This window comes from Gouania willdenowi, unplaced genomic scaffold, assembly GCF_900634775.1.
Source record: "Gouania willdenowi unplaced genomic scaffold, fGouWil2.1 scaffold_197_arrow_ctg1, whole genome shotgun sequence".
In the NCBI taxonomy this organism is placed as follows: Eukaryota; Metazoa; Chordata; class Actinopteri; order Blenniiformes; family Gobiesocidae; genus Gouania; species Gouania willdenowi.
The window spans coordinates 66,367-84,516 of record NW_021144948.1 but is presented as its reverse complement, the minus strand read 5'-3'; the positions used below and the strand labels follow the sequence as shown (position 1 = coordinate 84,516).

General features: G+C 40.4%; 2 protein-coding genes across 2 annotated transcripts; one reads left to right on the top strand and one right to left on the bottom strand.

Moving 5' to 3' along the window:
- Nucleotides 1-820: 820 nt before the first annotated feature.
- Nucleotides 821-16,810, bottom strand: LOC114458848 (putative uncharacterized protein DDB_G0271606). Its single transcript, XM_028441226.1, has 5 exons — nucleotides 16,542-16,810; nucleotides 9,686-9,817; nucleotides 2,332-2,466; nucleotides 999-1,082; nucleotides 821-918 (listed from the first exon to the last, which is right to left on the bottom strand). Exons 1-5 carry the CDS (start codon nucleotides 16,795-16,797, stop codon nucleotides 821-823), a joined length of 705 nt encoding a protein of 234 aa, XP_028297027.1. The 5' UTR covers nucleotides 16,798-16,810.
- LOC114458849 (centromere-associated protein E-like) lies at nucleotides 13,014-14,607 on the top strand. Its single transcript, XM_028441227.1, has one exon. It carries the CDS (start codon nucleotides 13,091-13,093, stop codon nucleotides 14,477-14,479), a length of 1,389 nt encoding a protein of 462 aa, XP_028297028.1. The 5' UTR covers nucleotides 13,014-13,090; the 3' UTR covers nucleotides 14,480-14,607.
- Nucleotides 16,811-18,150: the final 1,340 nt, after the last annotated feature.

Sequence of the window (18,150 nt, the reverse complement as noted above, 5' to 3'; positions counted from 1 at the left end):
ACCTCAATTACCATGTTGTTGGGGTTCTTAGAACAAATGGAGATGTGTGAAAAATAGCATAATACTGGACCTTTAAGAATGGCCCAAGCCAGTGTTCTTCCTGTTATCAGAAGCTTTTTGTGATTATGGATGATTTACTTTATACTTCATCATGTGACTGGTGCTACTCTGTAGAATAGAAACACACGACCAGTGAAGAGTCACACATCTACTTCATTTTCATCCAGTTACTAGTTTAATAACAAAAGAGTTTACAAAAGTCACACATTTGATAGAAATGTATACAATTTAATAAAAAATTAGGTGAGATTTGGAAAGTCTAATGAAAACAACAAAATTACAGCTGTTGCAATAAATTGATAAAAATAATTTGTGTTTATCTTCACTTGTTCTCAGTGAGCACAGAACTCAAACAGTTAAAGAATGTGTGTTCCTCACATTGTGAAAAGCAGGTGACCACTGAAGGTGTTGTGGTTATAAAAAGCATCATCATATATCCAGGAGTTCACCCACAGACGCAAAAACACAACATCTCCCACCTCCAGCAGCAGCGTAGCACCATTAGAGGCAGCTGTTCTACCAGAAGACGTACTGTCATATGCCATACAAATCTGTTGTCCGTTCTTCACCAAAAAGGCCCCCGAGGAATATTTAGATGTTCCATGAATGTAGAACTCAAAGTGATAGACCCCCCTCACTGGTGCAGTAAAGAGCCCTGTAGAACAGCTTGGTCAATGAATACATTCATCTTATCATCTTGTTATTCATTAAACCAGTGATGTTCATACCTGTATGTGGGTTATAGGCGTTTCCAATATTTTCATACACATTTTTGAAGATCAGGTTTGTGTCTGTTAAACGGTCCTGTGTATCCTGATCCAGAAGCCAGCAGGGAGGTGGAGAAGGCAACCTGCCTCACTGTAAGAGAGAAAAGCCCTTTTACAGCAGCTGATGGTCCAGGAACAAGACTGATGTGGTACTGAGATAAAATCACAAACCTTCTCTGTCTTTCCTCAGAGCTTCCACCTGCTTTTCAGTGATGTTTGCTTTGGTTTTAATGGTGACCAGCTCTGCTGCCTGTGCTGAAAGAAAAACCTTTACACTTATTCTCTATTGAAAGAAAACAACACTGTTTTTCATACAAGTATTCTTCATCACTTCAACCTTTCTAAAAAACTTTATCACTTTTTCAACTGAACATCAGGAGAGTCTTTAATGGGACCTTAAACCAGTGGTGGCTGCTGCTGAAACTGATGAGTGGGCGAGAAACTTCTCTTGGTTCAATATTAGAGCAAATCTGCAGCTGTAAAATATATCCTGTTGGCAGGTTTGGGCTACATTACATTTTTCAGTTACAATTATGTTTTTAATTACCCATGTTCAATTACAATTCTTTTTTTTATCCTCAGAAAGTCAATTAGAATTACGTTTGCAATTACTAAAGTTCAATTACAATTAGTCACAATAACTGAGCCTGAAATAAATAACCTAATAAAAGTAAACCTTCCTCTTGTGTTAGCTGTCTGTTAGCATCTCTTATGATAACTGTCCTAAATCAGCTGTAAAATACACTAAAAACAAATATCTATCATCTCATTTATTTCCTATTTATTGGTTTTCTTGTTAAGCTTCAGAATCAATGAAAATATAGGTTTTAATCATTTTGGTGTGGGAGTCTGAGATGTTTTTGTGTCACTATACCCCTGGATAAAATGTGGGAATGCTTGATATGAAACACATTTTAATAATTGTTAACTACATAGTGTAGATCTGTACATAGAACTGTAACATTGTTCCCCAGTTTTGCATTAAATTAATGTTATTACGAATACGACAGCAACAGATTTTTAAAATTACAAATACACATATAATTATATTATACCATAATTGTAAGTAATTATCAATTACGCAATTACAATTATAATTAACCCCAACCCTGCCTGTTGGTTTAAATCAGGGTTTGAAACTGTAAACACATTTAATACAAAATGTTCAACCCATGTTTTATGTTTTTTAAATGACTTCAGCACTCTAGTTTATTTGAATTTGCAACAAACTATAAAGTTATTTTTATGAAAATTTATTTTTGTATTTTATTTTATTTTTACCTTGTCTGCACATGCAGTCAGATCTCAACACTATATGTAGTTTAGTCTTTTCACGACAGCTATGCATGTTTTATTATTACAATTAAATAAATGATTTTATTTTATAACATAAATGTGATCATTACCAGCCCTCCTCTAAGGAAGGGTGAACAAAACTTTATTAAAGCTGTAACCTTAGTGAGGGGGAAGGGAACAGTTCTGTCATTGCTAATGTTATACTTACTTTGGATTTGTTGCTGTTGTTGTGCATCTTGTTGTTGTTGCTGTTGTAGTAGTAGTTGTTGTTGTTTGTGTTGTTGCTGCAGTTGTTCCAGCTCACTTTTATGCAGTTCCAGTTCTTTCAGTGTGGTTGATTGTTCTAAAATATGAAGTAAATGTTGAGAACATGTGAGATGAATGAAGGACAGATGCAGCTTATTTGAATATACAGTGTATTTGTTTAAGCTTTAAGATGTTTATAAAGGCTGGGATACACTGTGTGATTTTTTTTCAATCGTTGTAGTCAACTCCAGCTCAAACTGTGTGACTCAGACCCAGAGCCCGAATGTGCACAGCTCACGATTCATGTTCTCACACTGTACGGTCCGACACTCTGATACGATCAGACTGCTCACACTGTACGTTCATACACGACACGTCGGGGTCTTGTTTCCGGAAATGCAATGTACAAATTACAAGAAGAAGAAGAAGAAGAAGAAGAAGAAGAAGAAGAAGAAGAAGAACACTGAAGCGTCACCAGTAAAACAGACGAAGAAGAAAAACCCGGAAGTGGGGAGACGTTCGCCATTCTCAGCAAAAAGAGCTTTAAAAAAGAAAAGACGGCGATGTGATGGACCAGGAGCTGGCTGGACTAACGTGGGCATGACAGTCCGGCAATTTTACAGTGGTCCTACGGTGTTCGCGCATGCACAGTGTGAGCATCTACGGTAAGCCGGTCCATGGCACTGCTTCAACTGTGCAATACCCTCATGAGTAGCGGCTGGATTTTAAGCATGTTTGAAATATTTTATTTTATATATTTTGAAATATATAATTTGACACATAGTCAGGTACTGGGATCGAACCCCCAACCTCTCGATCAGAAGACGACCCACTACCACCTGAGCCACAGTCATAAGGGAGTCTTACCACCATAATGGACAATTGTTGTTTTTTTTTCTTTGTGTCCCAGTGAAGGGTAGTTTAGTTATCATGTGATGGTGACGGTGAAATTTACGGATACCTCGTCTTTGACTTGAAAACACACTCTGCGGTGATAAATGATGAAGACCATTCTGGAGGGATGATGAAGTAATAAAAAATGATTTTATTCTAAAGTAAATAAAAAAGGTACAGACAGGATAATCAAAGGGATCTCCCCTTGGCCAAAAGGGAGATCCCTCTGGCCAAAGGGAGCAACACGAGACTGACCCCCGGACCACATTTCACACACATTTTTACCCAGTTCCACTTCCTACCCTCACCCCCCCCCCGAAGAGGTGAGAAACAAAAGGCAGAGAGGCAGGGGGTCGGTTCAAAGGATGAGCGTAGAAATGTGTGTGTGGGTGTGTGTGTGTGGGAGTCGTCGTGTCTGGCCGATGTGTATTGGGAGGGCGAGTTAACCAACCTTCCAGAATGAGGAAGACAAAAGACATGGAAAGTGTACAACTTAAGACAATATATTTGAATAAGATCAAATTAATGAGTAAGCATATGAGAAAGTACACGAGTAAATATAATTAATCAATTTTTCCACCACAACACGACACCAGTTTCTTTCTTTCTTGGCAGCCAATCAACATGCAGAACCAAATTTAGAAGGCAGTGATGTCATAGTGACACAGAAAAGATATGAACAAAGATCAAAGGCAGTCATAGCTAACACTTTAAAAAGGAGCTCAAATAGTGTTTTGTTCAGTTCCAGACTAACTCGTCACACATTAGCATTCTTCGAGTGAACATTAAAAATGTCAAATAACATGACAAAAGACCCTTTAACCGATGCCTTACTTCGAAGAGGAAGTAATTTCTGGGAAGAAGAAAACAACACCATCCTTCAAAGCAAAGACAAGGAAATATCTGATCTCAAAGAATTACTGGATCTGAGGACCAACGAATTCTACGACAAAAGCAAGCAGTTGCAGGAGTACCTGATGGAGAGGGAGCGTATGGAAGCACAAATCAACTCCATCTTTAAAAGTAAAGACAGTGAAATGTACAAACTCAAAAAAATTGTGCGTACGACAAAAGCACAATTGCTGGAGAAAACCCAGCAGTTGGAGAAGAGCCCGCAGGAAGCACAAAGGCTTCAAAGCCATAAAAAAGATGTGAACGAGACCAAATTTTCACTGGAGGAGTTACATCGGAATTTCAATGCTCAGAAGAATCAGTTGGTGGCAGAGAAGGATGCTTTGCAGTGTGAGATTCATCAGCTGAACAACCGGCTTGAGCAACAGGACAGATCTTTTAGTCAGCAGCAAGCTGAGGCTAAGAAGATCATCTGTGACAAAGATTTTGATTTGAAAAAGAAGGATCTTCTCATGGATGAACATCAACAATCTATAACAGAACTAAGCAACACTCTCAAGAAGGTGGAGGAGGACTTCCAAATCCAGACAGACCAGTGCACCCAACTGGAGATGGAGTGTGCTGAAGCTTTGAAAGAAGTCGAGGATTTAGAGGAAGCTCTCTACCAGACAGAGAGCCAATCCCAACAAGAACTGACCCTGCTACAGACCTCCCTGGATAAAGCAAAGAAAAAGCTTCACGCCCAAGATCTGCAGAGAGAAAAGGAGCAGTCTGAGAACGCCAAGATGATTTCTACTATGATGGACGACCTCGCTCAGACACAGAATGTCTTAGTGGACACACAAGAAAATGCTGACCAGCAGCGAGCTGAGGCTATGAAGATCATCCTAGACAAAGATTTTCATTTGAAAAAGAAGGATCTTCTCATTGATGAACATCAACGGACTATTACAGAAATAAGCAACGCTCTCAAGAAGGTGGAGGAGGACTTCAAAATCCAGACAGACCAGTGCACCCAACTGGTGATGGAGAAGGCTGAAGCGTTGAAAGAAGTCCAGGCATTAGAGGAAGCTCACTGCCAGAAAGAGAGCCAATCCCAACAACAACTGACCCTGCTACAGACCTCCCTGGATAAAGCAAAGGAAAAGCTTCACGCCCAAGATCTGCAGATAGAAAAGGAGCGGTCTGAGAACGCCAAGAAGATTTCTACCATGATGGACGACCTCGCTCAGATGCAGAATATCTTAGTGGACGCACAAGCAAATGCTGAGCAGCAGAAGGACAGCCTCTCTACAAGGACACACACACTCAAGGACAAGGAGAAGGATAAGAAGGAAAAATATTCAAAGTTGAAAGCACTGTGGAAAAAATTCAAGAGCTGGTTAAAGGTTAAGAAACCCAAGAACAAACAAAACAATCCAGCATCTTTGTAACCTGAAGTAAATGGTACTATGATTTACTGGGGGTCAGCAGTCTCCTTCACCATTATTTTAGAGGTTGTGGGCTGAAAAGTTTGGGAACCCCTGGTCTGTACTGTAGAAAATGCAATAATAAATACATGAAAAGAAGATTGATCAAATTGTATTGTGTTTTATTGATCTTTATGAATACAGACAATTCTAACTTTGTACTTGTGTTAAATTGGAAATGAGGAACATGTGTTGAATCTTGTGGTGTAGAAGTGATGACAAAAAGGTGGTGTGGAAAAAGTCTTCGGACGAATGACTTGTAAGTAATATGCAGTTTATTAATACAATCAAAAGTCAAAACAGGTTACAAAAAAGTGAAGCCCTGCTGAGAGCTGCTGGCCAATTGATGCAAAACTCTGAGCTATTCAGAGTCTGTGTTTGCATATATGGTTCAAAATAAGTCCTCCCCCTTTAACATTAGCTCATCACCCTATAGTGAAAACAGCCCAATTCTAGTTTGTGAAAGTACACAGAAACAGTTCATCATCATGTGGAGACATAAGAAAGGAAATTTACGCCTGGATCCTCATCAGCTCAGTATCGCAGATTTGGTAAGTCATGTCTTTCATCTGGAACAAATAATCGGTTCCCAAGTCTCTGATAATGACCAACACCGGTGTCAACGTGCTCATTGGCTCACACCCTACAACTCCCCTCAATTGTCAAAATAGGTGCCCCTCGATTTATCACTTAGAGGGTCCTTTCATACATGAAGTCTGCAGGTCTGTTTTTAAACTTAACACCCCCAGATTCCTGTGAAATTCCTCATAGAAGTTTAGGGCCTCTGTTTAACCACTAGTTTCACATATGCATCTTTTCTGAAATCAATTCTTTATTGAAAAAGACTATAAACCTTTACTATCACACGTTAATGCTTTAATACACTTCACATGTTTGGAAAATGTTTACATTTATCAGTGATGTGTTTGCTGCACAGAAAATGAACCGAATGGTGTCTTTGTGAAAAAAAACAAAAAACAATAATGGTAACACAAAACTTTGACGATGAAAAAATATTTGTATACATTAAGTAGTGAAATGTATTGAGTGGTTCAGTCCTAAAATTGTGGGTTAATGACAGCTACAATTTTCTGTCCATGTCAACAATCAGGACAATCAAATCAAATCTATTTCATTTATTCAATTGTAACGTTTAAGCTATGTTTCCATTACAGATTTCCGCAAAATAAAAGCAATGTTCCTAAATGTTGACAAAGTAGAATTGCGCATTGAACGTGTTTACATTGAACGTTGTTTTGGGCAGGAGCCTCGTATCTCCGGTGAAATCTCATCCCACGAGACTTCTCTGCAGGAAAGCCATTTTTTTTTTTTTTTTTTTTTTTTTGACAAGCAAGTGGAGGCAGATATGGTAACAGGTGGCTAAAAATGGTCCAAAACTAGCAAAAACATGGCAAGAAAATAGAGTAAAGCGACTAAAACTGGTCAAAAGCAGTCAAGAGTGGCCAAAAATGGGCAAATAAAGAGGAACTGGTGATATGTAATGGCAAAGGGTAGCTTAATTGGGCAAAAATGTGGCAAACAATAGTGAAAAAGGGCAAAAATGTGGGACAAAAAGAGGCAAAATGTAAGGAGAAAAGGAAACAAGTGGTATTAAGTGGGCAAAAGGTAGCTTATTGGAATGAAAAGTGGCCAAAAAAATCAAAGAGAGCACAACATTTGAGAAGTTTCAAAAATAACTTGAAAAATGTGCAAATATAATAACAATAATTAAAATGAAGACATAAAGAGCGACTTGTTGAGGATCACTGACTTCAGAATCAGAATCAGAATCAGAAATGTTTTATTTGCCATGTACAGTTTTGAGGACAGTACAAGGAATTTGACTTGGTGGTTGGTGCACAAAACAAGCAACAAAAAGAAATAAAAGAAATAAAAACAACACAACAAAGAACAACCCAGCAACAATAATAATAATAATAATGATAAATATAAAGGATGAGGGATAAATAAAGGATAGATAGAGAATAAAGGATAAATAGGATAAATATAAATATATATATACAGTGCAGCAGGTATCAAGCTGGTGGAGGTGGTGATCGGGTGGGGGGGGGGGGGTTCAGTGGGTGACTTGGGGTGTGTTCATGTGGATGGTGGCAGAGGGAAAGAAGCTGTTTTTGTGTCTGGAGGTTCTGGTCCTGATGGACCGAAACCTCCTACCAGAAGGGAGAGATTGAAACAGTTTATGACCGGGGTGGGAGGGGTCGGCCACAATCTTTCCTGCACGCCTCAAAATCCTGGAGGCGTACAGGTCCTGGAGGGAGGGCAGATTGCAGCCGATGACCTTCTCTGCAGAGTGGATGATACGCTGCAGTCTGGCCTTGTCCTTGGCCGTAGCTGCAGCGTACCAGATGGTGATGGAGGAGCAGAGGATGGACTGGATGATGGAGCTGTAGAAGTTCACCATCATCTTTGTTGGCAGACTGAACTTCCTCAGCTGCCGCAGAAAGTACATCCTCTGCTGAGCTTTTTTGATAAGGGAGCTGATGTTCAGCTCCCACTTGAGGTCCTGAGTGATGATGGTCCCCAGGAAGCAGAAGTACTCTACAGAGCTCACTGTAGAGTCTCCCAGGGTGAGGGGGGTGAGGGGGGCTGGGTTCTTCCTGAAGTCTGCTATCATCTCCACTGTCTTTAAAGCATTGAGCTCCAGGTTGTTCTGGCTGCACCAGGACACCAGCCGGTCTGTCTCCCACCTGTAGTCGGACTCGTCTCCATCAGCGATGAGACCGATGATGGTCGTGTCGTCTGCAAACTTCAGGAGTTTGACCGACTGGTGAGAGGAGGTGCAGCTGTTGGTGTACAGGGAGAAGAGCAGAGGAGAAAGAACACAGCCCTGAGGAGATCCAGTGCTGATGGTACGGGGAGCAGAGATGGTTTTTCCCAGCTTCACGTGCTGCTTCCTGTCAGACAGGAAGTCTGTGATCCACCTGCAGGTGGAGTCTGGCACGTTCAGCTGGGAAAGTTTGTCCTGAAGGAGAGCTGGGATTATTGTATTAAAAGCAGAGCTGAAGTCCACAAACAGGATCCTGGCGTAGGAGCCTGGGGAGTCCAGGTGCTGGAGGATGAAGTGGAGAGCCAGGTTTACAGCATCGTCTACTGACCTGTTGGATCTATAGGCAAACTGCAGGGGGTCCAGGTGGGGGTCGGTGATGTCCTTGATGTGGGAGAGCATGAGGCGTTCAAAGGACTTCATGACCACAGATGTCAGAGCGATGGGTCTGTAGTCATTAAGTCCTGTGATCCTCAGCTTTTTAGGGACAGGAACGATGGTGGAGACCTTAAAACAGGCTGGTACGGTGCATGTCTCCAGTGAGGTGTTAAAAATGTCTGTGAACACTGGAGACAGCTGATCAGCACAGTGCTTCAAGGTAGAGGGAGAGACAGAGTCCGGTCCACAAGCTTTACGGGGGTTTTGTCTCCTGAAAAGTCTATTCACATCTCTGTCTTTGATGGAGAAAGGTGTCTCTGTAGGAGGGGGGGAGGAGGGGGGGAAGATAGGGGAGAGAGCCTCCGTAGGCAGCTGGGGTGAAACTGTAGCTTTGATGTGGGGGGTGAAGGTGTTGGAGTGAGGCTGGTCAGAGGTGTGAGGGGGGTTGGAGTCAGGTCTGTCCCATTGTCTGTCAAATCTACAATAGAACTCATTCAGACTGTTGGCCAGGCAGAGGTCATTAGCAGCAGCAGGGGCTCTGGGCTTGTAGTTTGTAATTTGCCTGAGCCCTCTCCAGACAGAAGCCGAGTCATTTGCAGAGAACTGATATTGTAGCTTCTCTGAGTACAAACGTTTGGCTCTTCTCACCTCCTTTTCAAACGTGTACTTCGACTCTCTGTACCTGGCTCTGTCTCCACTCCTGAAAGCGACCTCTTTGTCTGCCCTCAGCCCTCTGAGCTTAGCTGTGAACCAGGGTTTGTCATTGTTATAACTCACTTAATAACAACTTCGACATAGTGTCTCTGATAATGTAGTGGACAGGTCTGGACACATAATGCTATGGCTGAATTTTTGTCCCAGTCCACCCTGGTATAAATCTATGTTTTCAATGTGTTCCACGATGTTTCAATGCTCAGAAATGTGCATCACATTACCTTCATTCTGTCTTTGCAGGTGCTTCACCTCCACCTCATGTTTAGCCAGCTGGACGCTGATGTCTCTCAGCACAGTGTTGATGTCAGGGACAAAGTTCTGCTGTTGGTTCAGGACACTTGGAGGTTCGTCTCCTGCATGTTTGGTTGAAATGGTTTTATTCTCAGACTCAGCTTGGGGTACAGCTGCTGAGATGCAGCAGATACTGAGCAGCACTAATGGAAGAAGCAAAGCCATCTCTCTTCTCTGTCTGTGCATTTCAACTGTTAAAACAGCCTTAAATATATTCCTGACAGGAGGACGATGATCAATGAGTTACCAGAAGAGTTTATCAAGCACACCTTCAGTACGCGTATAATTATGTGAAATATTGCAGAGGTTATGCTTGACAATTACTCTGATGCTGTTGATTTTGTTCAGATACGAAGAGATCAAAGACCTGTTGACCAGCTCTCTATCAATGTTTGCTTTAGTTATAATGGTTATACAATCCAACCTTTCAACTATGCAGACAACTTGGTGTGTGGTATGAGGGCAATACAATACTTTGATTTACTGTTTTCTGTGCCATTGGTGCAGGATTGGTTGCTCAAAGTCTTCAGCTGTGACTTTTCCGATCAATATTTGGTAACATTGCTGCAGTGCGGATTTGAGATTTTTTGGGCAAAAGACCAGTGAAATGAATTGTTTAAGTACAAGGAGAACCATCACTTGAGATCTTGATGGACCTGATGTTTTTGTGTCCATATTGTTTGGTAGGATCTGTTTGGAAAGAACTGAGAAAATACAGGACTGAGGAAGTTATGTGATTACAGGTGACATACTCAGAGTTTGCGGGGGGCATTGCCCCCCCAGTGATCAAAAGTTTTCATTAGTTTTCCATTTTTTAACATAACTTACACAGTATACAAATATTTTAAATGCCAAAAATGTTCATTTCAAGTAAAAAACCCTGCACTCAGTGTCTATAGATATAAAGCGGTGGATTGAACGGTGCAAAAAAAAAAAATTATATATATATATATTTATTTATTTATTTCATTTTATTTTTTTTGCTGCCTCCTCTGGCAGAATCTCAAACTCCGCCTATGACAGGTTACATATATAGCCACTGGTGAACTGGTGAATCTTTGTGTGGGTTTCTGACCACCAGCTCATATACATATACAGAACCTGAGCTGTCTTATGGTTTTCTTACAATACTTCCTGTAGCATCCAAGTAGATTATGTTAATTTTTGATTGTTGATGGAAGATGTCGATTCTTATTTTTTGACCACAGCATGACTTCTCTTGGGAGGAAGGATGACCTTTTGTAAAACGTCTTCAAGTGCATTCATCTTGCTTTTTAACATCATCTGCAGACTAATAATTTCATTTTTGTGCTTCCTCTCAAGTGTTCTTTCTCTGCACGCAATAGATCTGAGGACACCTGGCCATGGTTTCTCATCCCAACATCCAGAGTTTAAAACAGATTCCTCCATGTTTTGGATGCTCTGAGTGCCCTGGGAAGCAAACCTTATTATATTATTATATATATTATATTTTTCTTTTGCTTTCAGAGCGTACTGGTCTTCTCTGCAGCTTATCACAGCTGTGGAACAGCATTTTATCTGCAAAGCTAATATGTGCTTTCAATGTATCTTCATTACCAACAGTGACCTCCACCTCTACTAGGCAGTCACTAAAATTTAAAAAAAAAAAAAAAAAAACAACAGGATAAATTAGAATTTAGCTTTTATGTTTTGTTTAATGTTTGTGCAGATACTGGTTGAATTTTTTTTTACCTTCCAGAACAAGTTTGTGATGGGGCTAGATGATTCTACCTGCCTAAACGAACTGACACCTCAAACATGGACACTCCAGTCATGGACAAAACATGGATGGCAATCCCCCAATGAAACCGTCGAGAACTGTGCTACTGAACAATAAGTTGATGCTGCCAAAGGAAAACCAACAACAACAATTGTCCAATGTATTCATATGTGTCCTACATGTTTGTGGTGTTTATTATATTGAAATATGCTTATTACAATGTATTCTACCTCATTAAAGATGTTTTACTTTATTATTATTATTATTACTTTATTCATTTGATGCAATATTCCTTTTCACTTAAATATTGCCTTCGTCATGCTGTTGAACACATGGTTCCACAATCCAAATCCAGTCACCCTTGAAGACTTGCTGTTTGCATGTGATATTGTCTTGTGACCCTTGAAAGCACCCTGTTCACATGGCTGCTCTTCCTTCAATTCCAGCTTCATGCCATAAACAAATCTAACTCCGGCCTTTGTTCATTGACATAAATGGACTTGGTAAATGGACTTTATTTATATAGCGCTTTATCACCACACTGAAGCAGTCTCAAAGCGCTTTACATATCAGCTCATTGACCCAATCACTCTCACATTCACACACCAGTGGGACAGGACTACCATGCAAGGCGCTAGTCGACCACTGGGAGCAACTTAGGGTTCAGTGTCTTGCCCGAGGACACTTCGACACATAGTCAGGTACTGGGATCGAACCCCCAACCTCTCGATCAGAAGACGACTCACTACCACCTGAGCCACAGTCATAAGGGAGTCTTACCACCATAATTGTTGCTTTTTTTTCTTTGTGTCCCAGTGAAGGGTAGTTTAGTTATCATGTGATGGTGACGGTGAAATTTACGGATACCTCGTCTTTGACTTGAAAACACACTCTGCGGTGATAAATGATGAAGACCATTCTGGAGGGATGATGAAGTAATAAAAAATGATTTTATTCTAAAGTAAATAAAAAAGGTACAGACAGGATAATCAAAGGGATCTCCCCTTGGCCAAAAGGGAGATCCCTCTGGCCAAAGGGAGCAACACGAGACTGACCCCCGGACCACATTTCACACACATTTTTACCCAGTTCCACTTCCTACCCTCACCCCCCCCCCCCCGAAGAGGTGAGAAACAAAAGACAGAGAGGCAGGGGGTCGGTTCAAAGGATGAGCGTAGAAATGTGTGTGTGGGTGTGTGTGTGTGGGAGTCGTCGTGTCTGGCCGATGTGTATTGGGAGGGCGAGTTAACCAACCTTCCAGAAAGAGGAAGACAAAAGACATGGAAAGTGTACAACTTAAGACAATACATTTGAATAAGATCAAATTAATGAGTAAGCATATGAGAAAGTACACGAGTAAATATAATTAATCAATTTTTCCACCACAACACGACACCAGTTTCTTTCTTTCTTGGCAGCCAATCAACATGCAGAACCAAATTTAGAAGGCAGTGATGTCATAGTGACACAGAAAAGATATGAACAAAGATCAAAGGCAGTCATAGCTGACACTTTAAAAAGGAGCTCAAGTAGTGTTTTGTTCAGTTCCAGACTAACTCGTCACACATTAGCATTCTTCGAGTGAACATTAAAAATGTCAAATAACATGACAAAAGACCCTTTAACCGATGCCTTACTTCGAAGAGGAAGTAATTTCTGGGAAGAAGAAAACAACACCATCCTTCAAAGCAAAGACAAGGAAATATCTGATCTCAAAGAATTACTGGATCTGAGGAACAACGAATTCTACGACAAAAGCAAGCAGTTGCAGGAGTACCTGATGGAGAGGGAGCGTATGGAAGCACAAATCAACTCCATCTTTAAAAGTAAAGACAGTGAAATTTACAAACTCAAAAAAATAGTGCGTACGACAAATGCACAATTGCTGGAGAAAACCCAGCAGTTGGAGAAGAGCCCGCAGGAAGCACAAAGGCTTCAAAGCCATAAAAAAGATGTGAACGAGACCAAATTTTCACTGGAGGAGTTACATCGGAATTTCAATGCTCAGAAGAATCAGTTGGTGGCAGAGAAGGATGCTTTGCAGTGTGAGATTCATCAGCTGAACAACCGGCTTGAGCAACAGGATAAATCTTTTAGTCAGCAGCAAGCTGAGGCTAAGAAGATCATCCGTGACAAAGATTTTGATTTGAAAAAGAAGGATCTTCTCATGGATGAACATCAAGAAACTATAACAGAACTAAGCAACACTCTCAAGAAGGTGGAGGAGGACTTCCAAATCCAGACAGACCAGTGCACCCAACTGGACATGGAGTGTGCTGAAGCTTTGAAAGAAGTCGAGGATTTAGAGGAAGCTCTCTACCAGACAGAGAGCCAATCCCAACAAGAACTGACCCTGCTACAGACCTCCCTGGATAAAGCAAAGGAAAAGCTTCACGCCCAAGATCTGCAGAGAGAAAAGGAGCAGTCTGAGAACGCCAAGATGATTTCTACCATGATGGACGACCTCGCTCAGACAAAGAATGTCTTAGTGGACACACAAGAAAATGCTGACCAGGCTATGAAGATCATCCTAGACAAAGATTTTCATTTGAAAAAGAAGGATCTTCTCATTGATGAACATCAACGGACTATTACAGAAATAAGCAACGCTCTCAAGAAGGTGGAGGAGGACTTCAAAATCCAGACAGACCAGTGCACCCAACTGGTGATGGAGAAGGCTGAAGCGTTGAAAGAAGTCCAGGCATTAGAGGAAGCTCACTGCCAGAAAGAGAGCCAATCCCAACAACAACTGACCCTGCTACAGACCTCCCTGGATAAAGCAAAGGAAAAGCTTCACGCCCAAGATCTGCAGATAGAAAAGGAGCGGTCTGAGAACGCCAAGAAGATTTCTACCATGATGGACGACCTCGCTCAGATGCAGAATATCTTAGTGGACGCACAAGCAAATGCTGACCAGCAGAAGGACAGCCTCTCTACAAGGACACACACACTCAAGGACAAGGAGAAGGATAAGAAGGAATAATATTCAAAGTTGAAAGCACTGTGGAAAAAATTCAAGAGCTGGTTAAAGGTTAAGAAACCCAAGAACAAACAAAACAATCCAGCATCTTTGTAACCTGAAGTAAATGATACTATGATTTACTGGGATAGTGGGGGTCAGCAGTCTCCTTCACCATTATTTTAGAGGTCGTGGGCTGAAAAGTTTGGGAACCCCTGGTCTGTACTGTAGAAAATGCAATAATAAATACATGAAATGAAGAGTGATCAAATTGTATTGTGTTTAATTGATCTTTATGAATACAGACAATTCTAACTTTGTACTTGTGTTAAATTGGAAATGAGGAACATGTGTTGAATCTTGTGGTGTAGAAGTGATGACAAAAAGGTGGTTTGGAAAAAGTCTTCGGACGAATGACTTGTAAGTAATATGCAGTTTATTAATACAATCAAAAGTCAAAACAGGTTACAAAAAAGTGAAGCCCTGCTGAGAGCTGCTGGCCAATTGATGCAAAACTCTGAGCTATTCAGAGTCTGTGTTTGCATATATGGTTCAAAATAAGTCCTCCCCCTTTAACATTAGCTCATCACCCTATAGTGAAAACATCCCAATTCTAGTTTGTGAAAGTACACAGAAACAGTTTATCATCATGTGGAGACATAAGAAAGGAAATTTACGCCTGGATCCTCATCAGCTCAGTATCTCAGATTTGGTAAATCATGTCTTTCATCTGGAACAAATAATCGGTTCCCAAGTCTCTGATAACGACCAACACCGATGTCAACGTGCTCATTGGCTCACACCCTACAACTCCCCTCAATTGTCAAAATAGGTGCCCCTCGATTTATCACTTAGAGGGTCCTTTCATACATGAAGTCTGCAGGTCTGTTTTTAAACTTAACACCCCCAGATTCCTGTGAAATTCCTCATAGAAGTTTAGGGCCTCTGTTTAACCACTAGTTTCACATATGCATCTTTTCTGAAATCAATTCTTTATTGAAAAAGACTATAAACCTTTACTATCACACGTTAAATGCTTTAATACACTTCACATGTTTGGAAAATGTTTACATTTATCAGTGATGTGTTTGCTGCACAGAAAATGAACCGAATGGTGTCTTTGTGGAAAAAAACAAAAAACAATAATGGTAACACAAAACTTTGACGATGAAAAAATATTTGTATACATTAAGTAGTGAAATGTATTGAGTGGTTCAGTCCTAAAATTGTGGGTTAATGACAGCTACAATTTTCTGTCCATGTCAACAATCAGGACAATCAAATCAAATCTATCGCATTTATTCAATTGTAACGTTTAAGCTATGTTTCCATTACAGATTTCCGCAAAATAAAAGCAATGTTTCTAAATGTTGACAAAGTAGAATTGCGCATTGAACGTGTTTACATTGAACGTTGTTTTGGGCAGGAGCCTCGTATCTCCGGTGAAATCTCATCCCACGAGACTTCTCTGCAGGAAAGCAATTTTTTTTTTTTTTTTTTTTGACAAGCGAGTGGAGGCAGATATGGTAACAGGTGGCTAAAAATGGTCCAAAACTAGCAAAAACATGGCAAGAAAAGAGTGTAAAGCGACTAAAACTGGTCAAAAGCAGTCAAGAATGGCCAAAAATGGGCAAATAAAGAGGAACTGGTGATATGTAATGGCAAAAGGTAGCTTCATTGGGCAAAAATGTGGCAAACAATAGTGAAAAAGGGCAAAAATGTGGGACAAAAAGAGGCAAAATGTAAGGAGAAAAGGAAACAAGTGGTATTAAGTGGGCAAAAGGTAGCTTATTGGAATGAAAAGTGGCCAAAAAAATCAAAGAGAGCACAACATTTGAGAAGTTTCAAAAATAACTTGAAAAATGTGCAAAAATAATAACAATAATTAAAATGAAGACATAAAGAGCGACTTGTTGAGGATCACTGACTTAATAACAACTTCGACATAGTGTCTCTGATAATGTAGTGGACAGGTCTGGACACATAATGCTATGGCTGAATTTTTGTCCCAGTCCACCCTGGTTTTAATCTATGTTTTCAATGTGTTCCACGATGTTTCAATGCTCAGAAATGTGCATCACATTACCTTCATTCTGTCTTTGCAGGTGCTTCACCTCCACCTCATGTTTAGCCAGCTGGACGCTGATGTCTCTCAGCACAGTGTTGATGTCAGGGACAAAGTTCTGCTGTTGGTTCAGGACACTTGGAGGTTCGTCTCCTGCAGGTTTGGTTGAAATGGTTTTATTCTCAGACTCAGCTTGGGGTACAGCTGCTGAGATGCAGCAGATACTGAGCAGCACTAATGGAAGAAGCAAAGCCATCTCTCTTCTCTGTCTGTGCATTTCAACTGTTAAAACAGCCTTAAATATATTCCTGACAGGAGGACGATGATCAATGAGTTACCAGAAGAGTTTATCAAGCACACCTTCAGTACGCGTATAATTATGTGAAATATTGCAGAGGTTATGCTTGACAATTACTCTGATGCTGTTGATTTTGTTCAGATACGAAGAGATCAAAGACCTGTTGACCAGCTCTCTATCAATGTTTGCTTTAGTTATAATGGTTATACAATCCAACCTTTCAACTATGCAGACAACTTGGTGTGTGGTATGAGGGCAATACAATACTTTGATTTACTGTTTTCTGTGCCATTGGTGCAGGATTGGTTGCTCAAAGTCTTCAGCTGTGACTTTTCCGATCAATATTTGGTAACATTGCTGCAGTGCGGATTTGAGATTTTTTGGGCAAAAGACCAGTGAAATGAATTGTTTAAGTACAAGGAGAACCATCACTTGAGATCTTGATGGACCTGATGTTTTTGTGTCCATATTGTTTGGTAGGATCTGTTTGGAAAGAACTGAGAAAATACAGGACTGAGGAAGTTATGTGATTACAGGTTACATACTCAGAGTTTGCGGGGGGCATTGCCCCCCCAGTGATCAAAAGTTTTCATTAGTTTTCCATTTTTTAACATAACTTACACAGTATACAAATATTTTAAATGCCAAAAATTTTCATTTCAAGTAAAAAACCCTGCACTCAGTGTCTATAGATATAAAGCGGTGGATTGAACGGTGCAAAAAAAAAAAAATATATATATATATATATTTATTTATTTATTTCATTTTATTTTTTTGCTGCCTCCTCTGGCAGAATCTCAAACTCCGCCTATGACAGGTTACATATATAGCCACTGGTGAACTGGTGAATCTTTGTGTGGGTTTCTGACCACCAGCTCATATACATATACAGAACCTGAGCTGTCTAATGGTTTTCTTACAATACTTCCTGTAGCATCCAAGTAGATTATGTTAATTTTTGATTGTTGATGGAAGATGTCGATGCTTATTTTTTGACCACAGGATGACTTCTCTTGGGAGGAAGGATGACCTTTTGTAAAACGTCTTCAAGTGCATCCATCTTGCTTTTTAACATCATCTGCAGACTAATAATTTCATTTTTGTGCTTCCTCTCAAGTGTTCTTTCTCTGCACGCAATAGATCTGAGGACACCTGGCCATGGTTTCTCATCCCAACATCCAGAGTTTAAAACAGATTCCTCCATGTTTTGGATGCTCTGAGTGCCCTGGGAAGCAAACCTTATTATATTATTATATATATTATATTTTTCTTTTGCTTTCAGAGCGTACTGGTCTTCTCTGCAGCTTATCACAGCTGTGGAACAGCATTTTA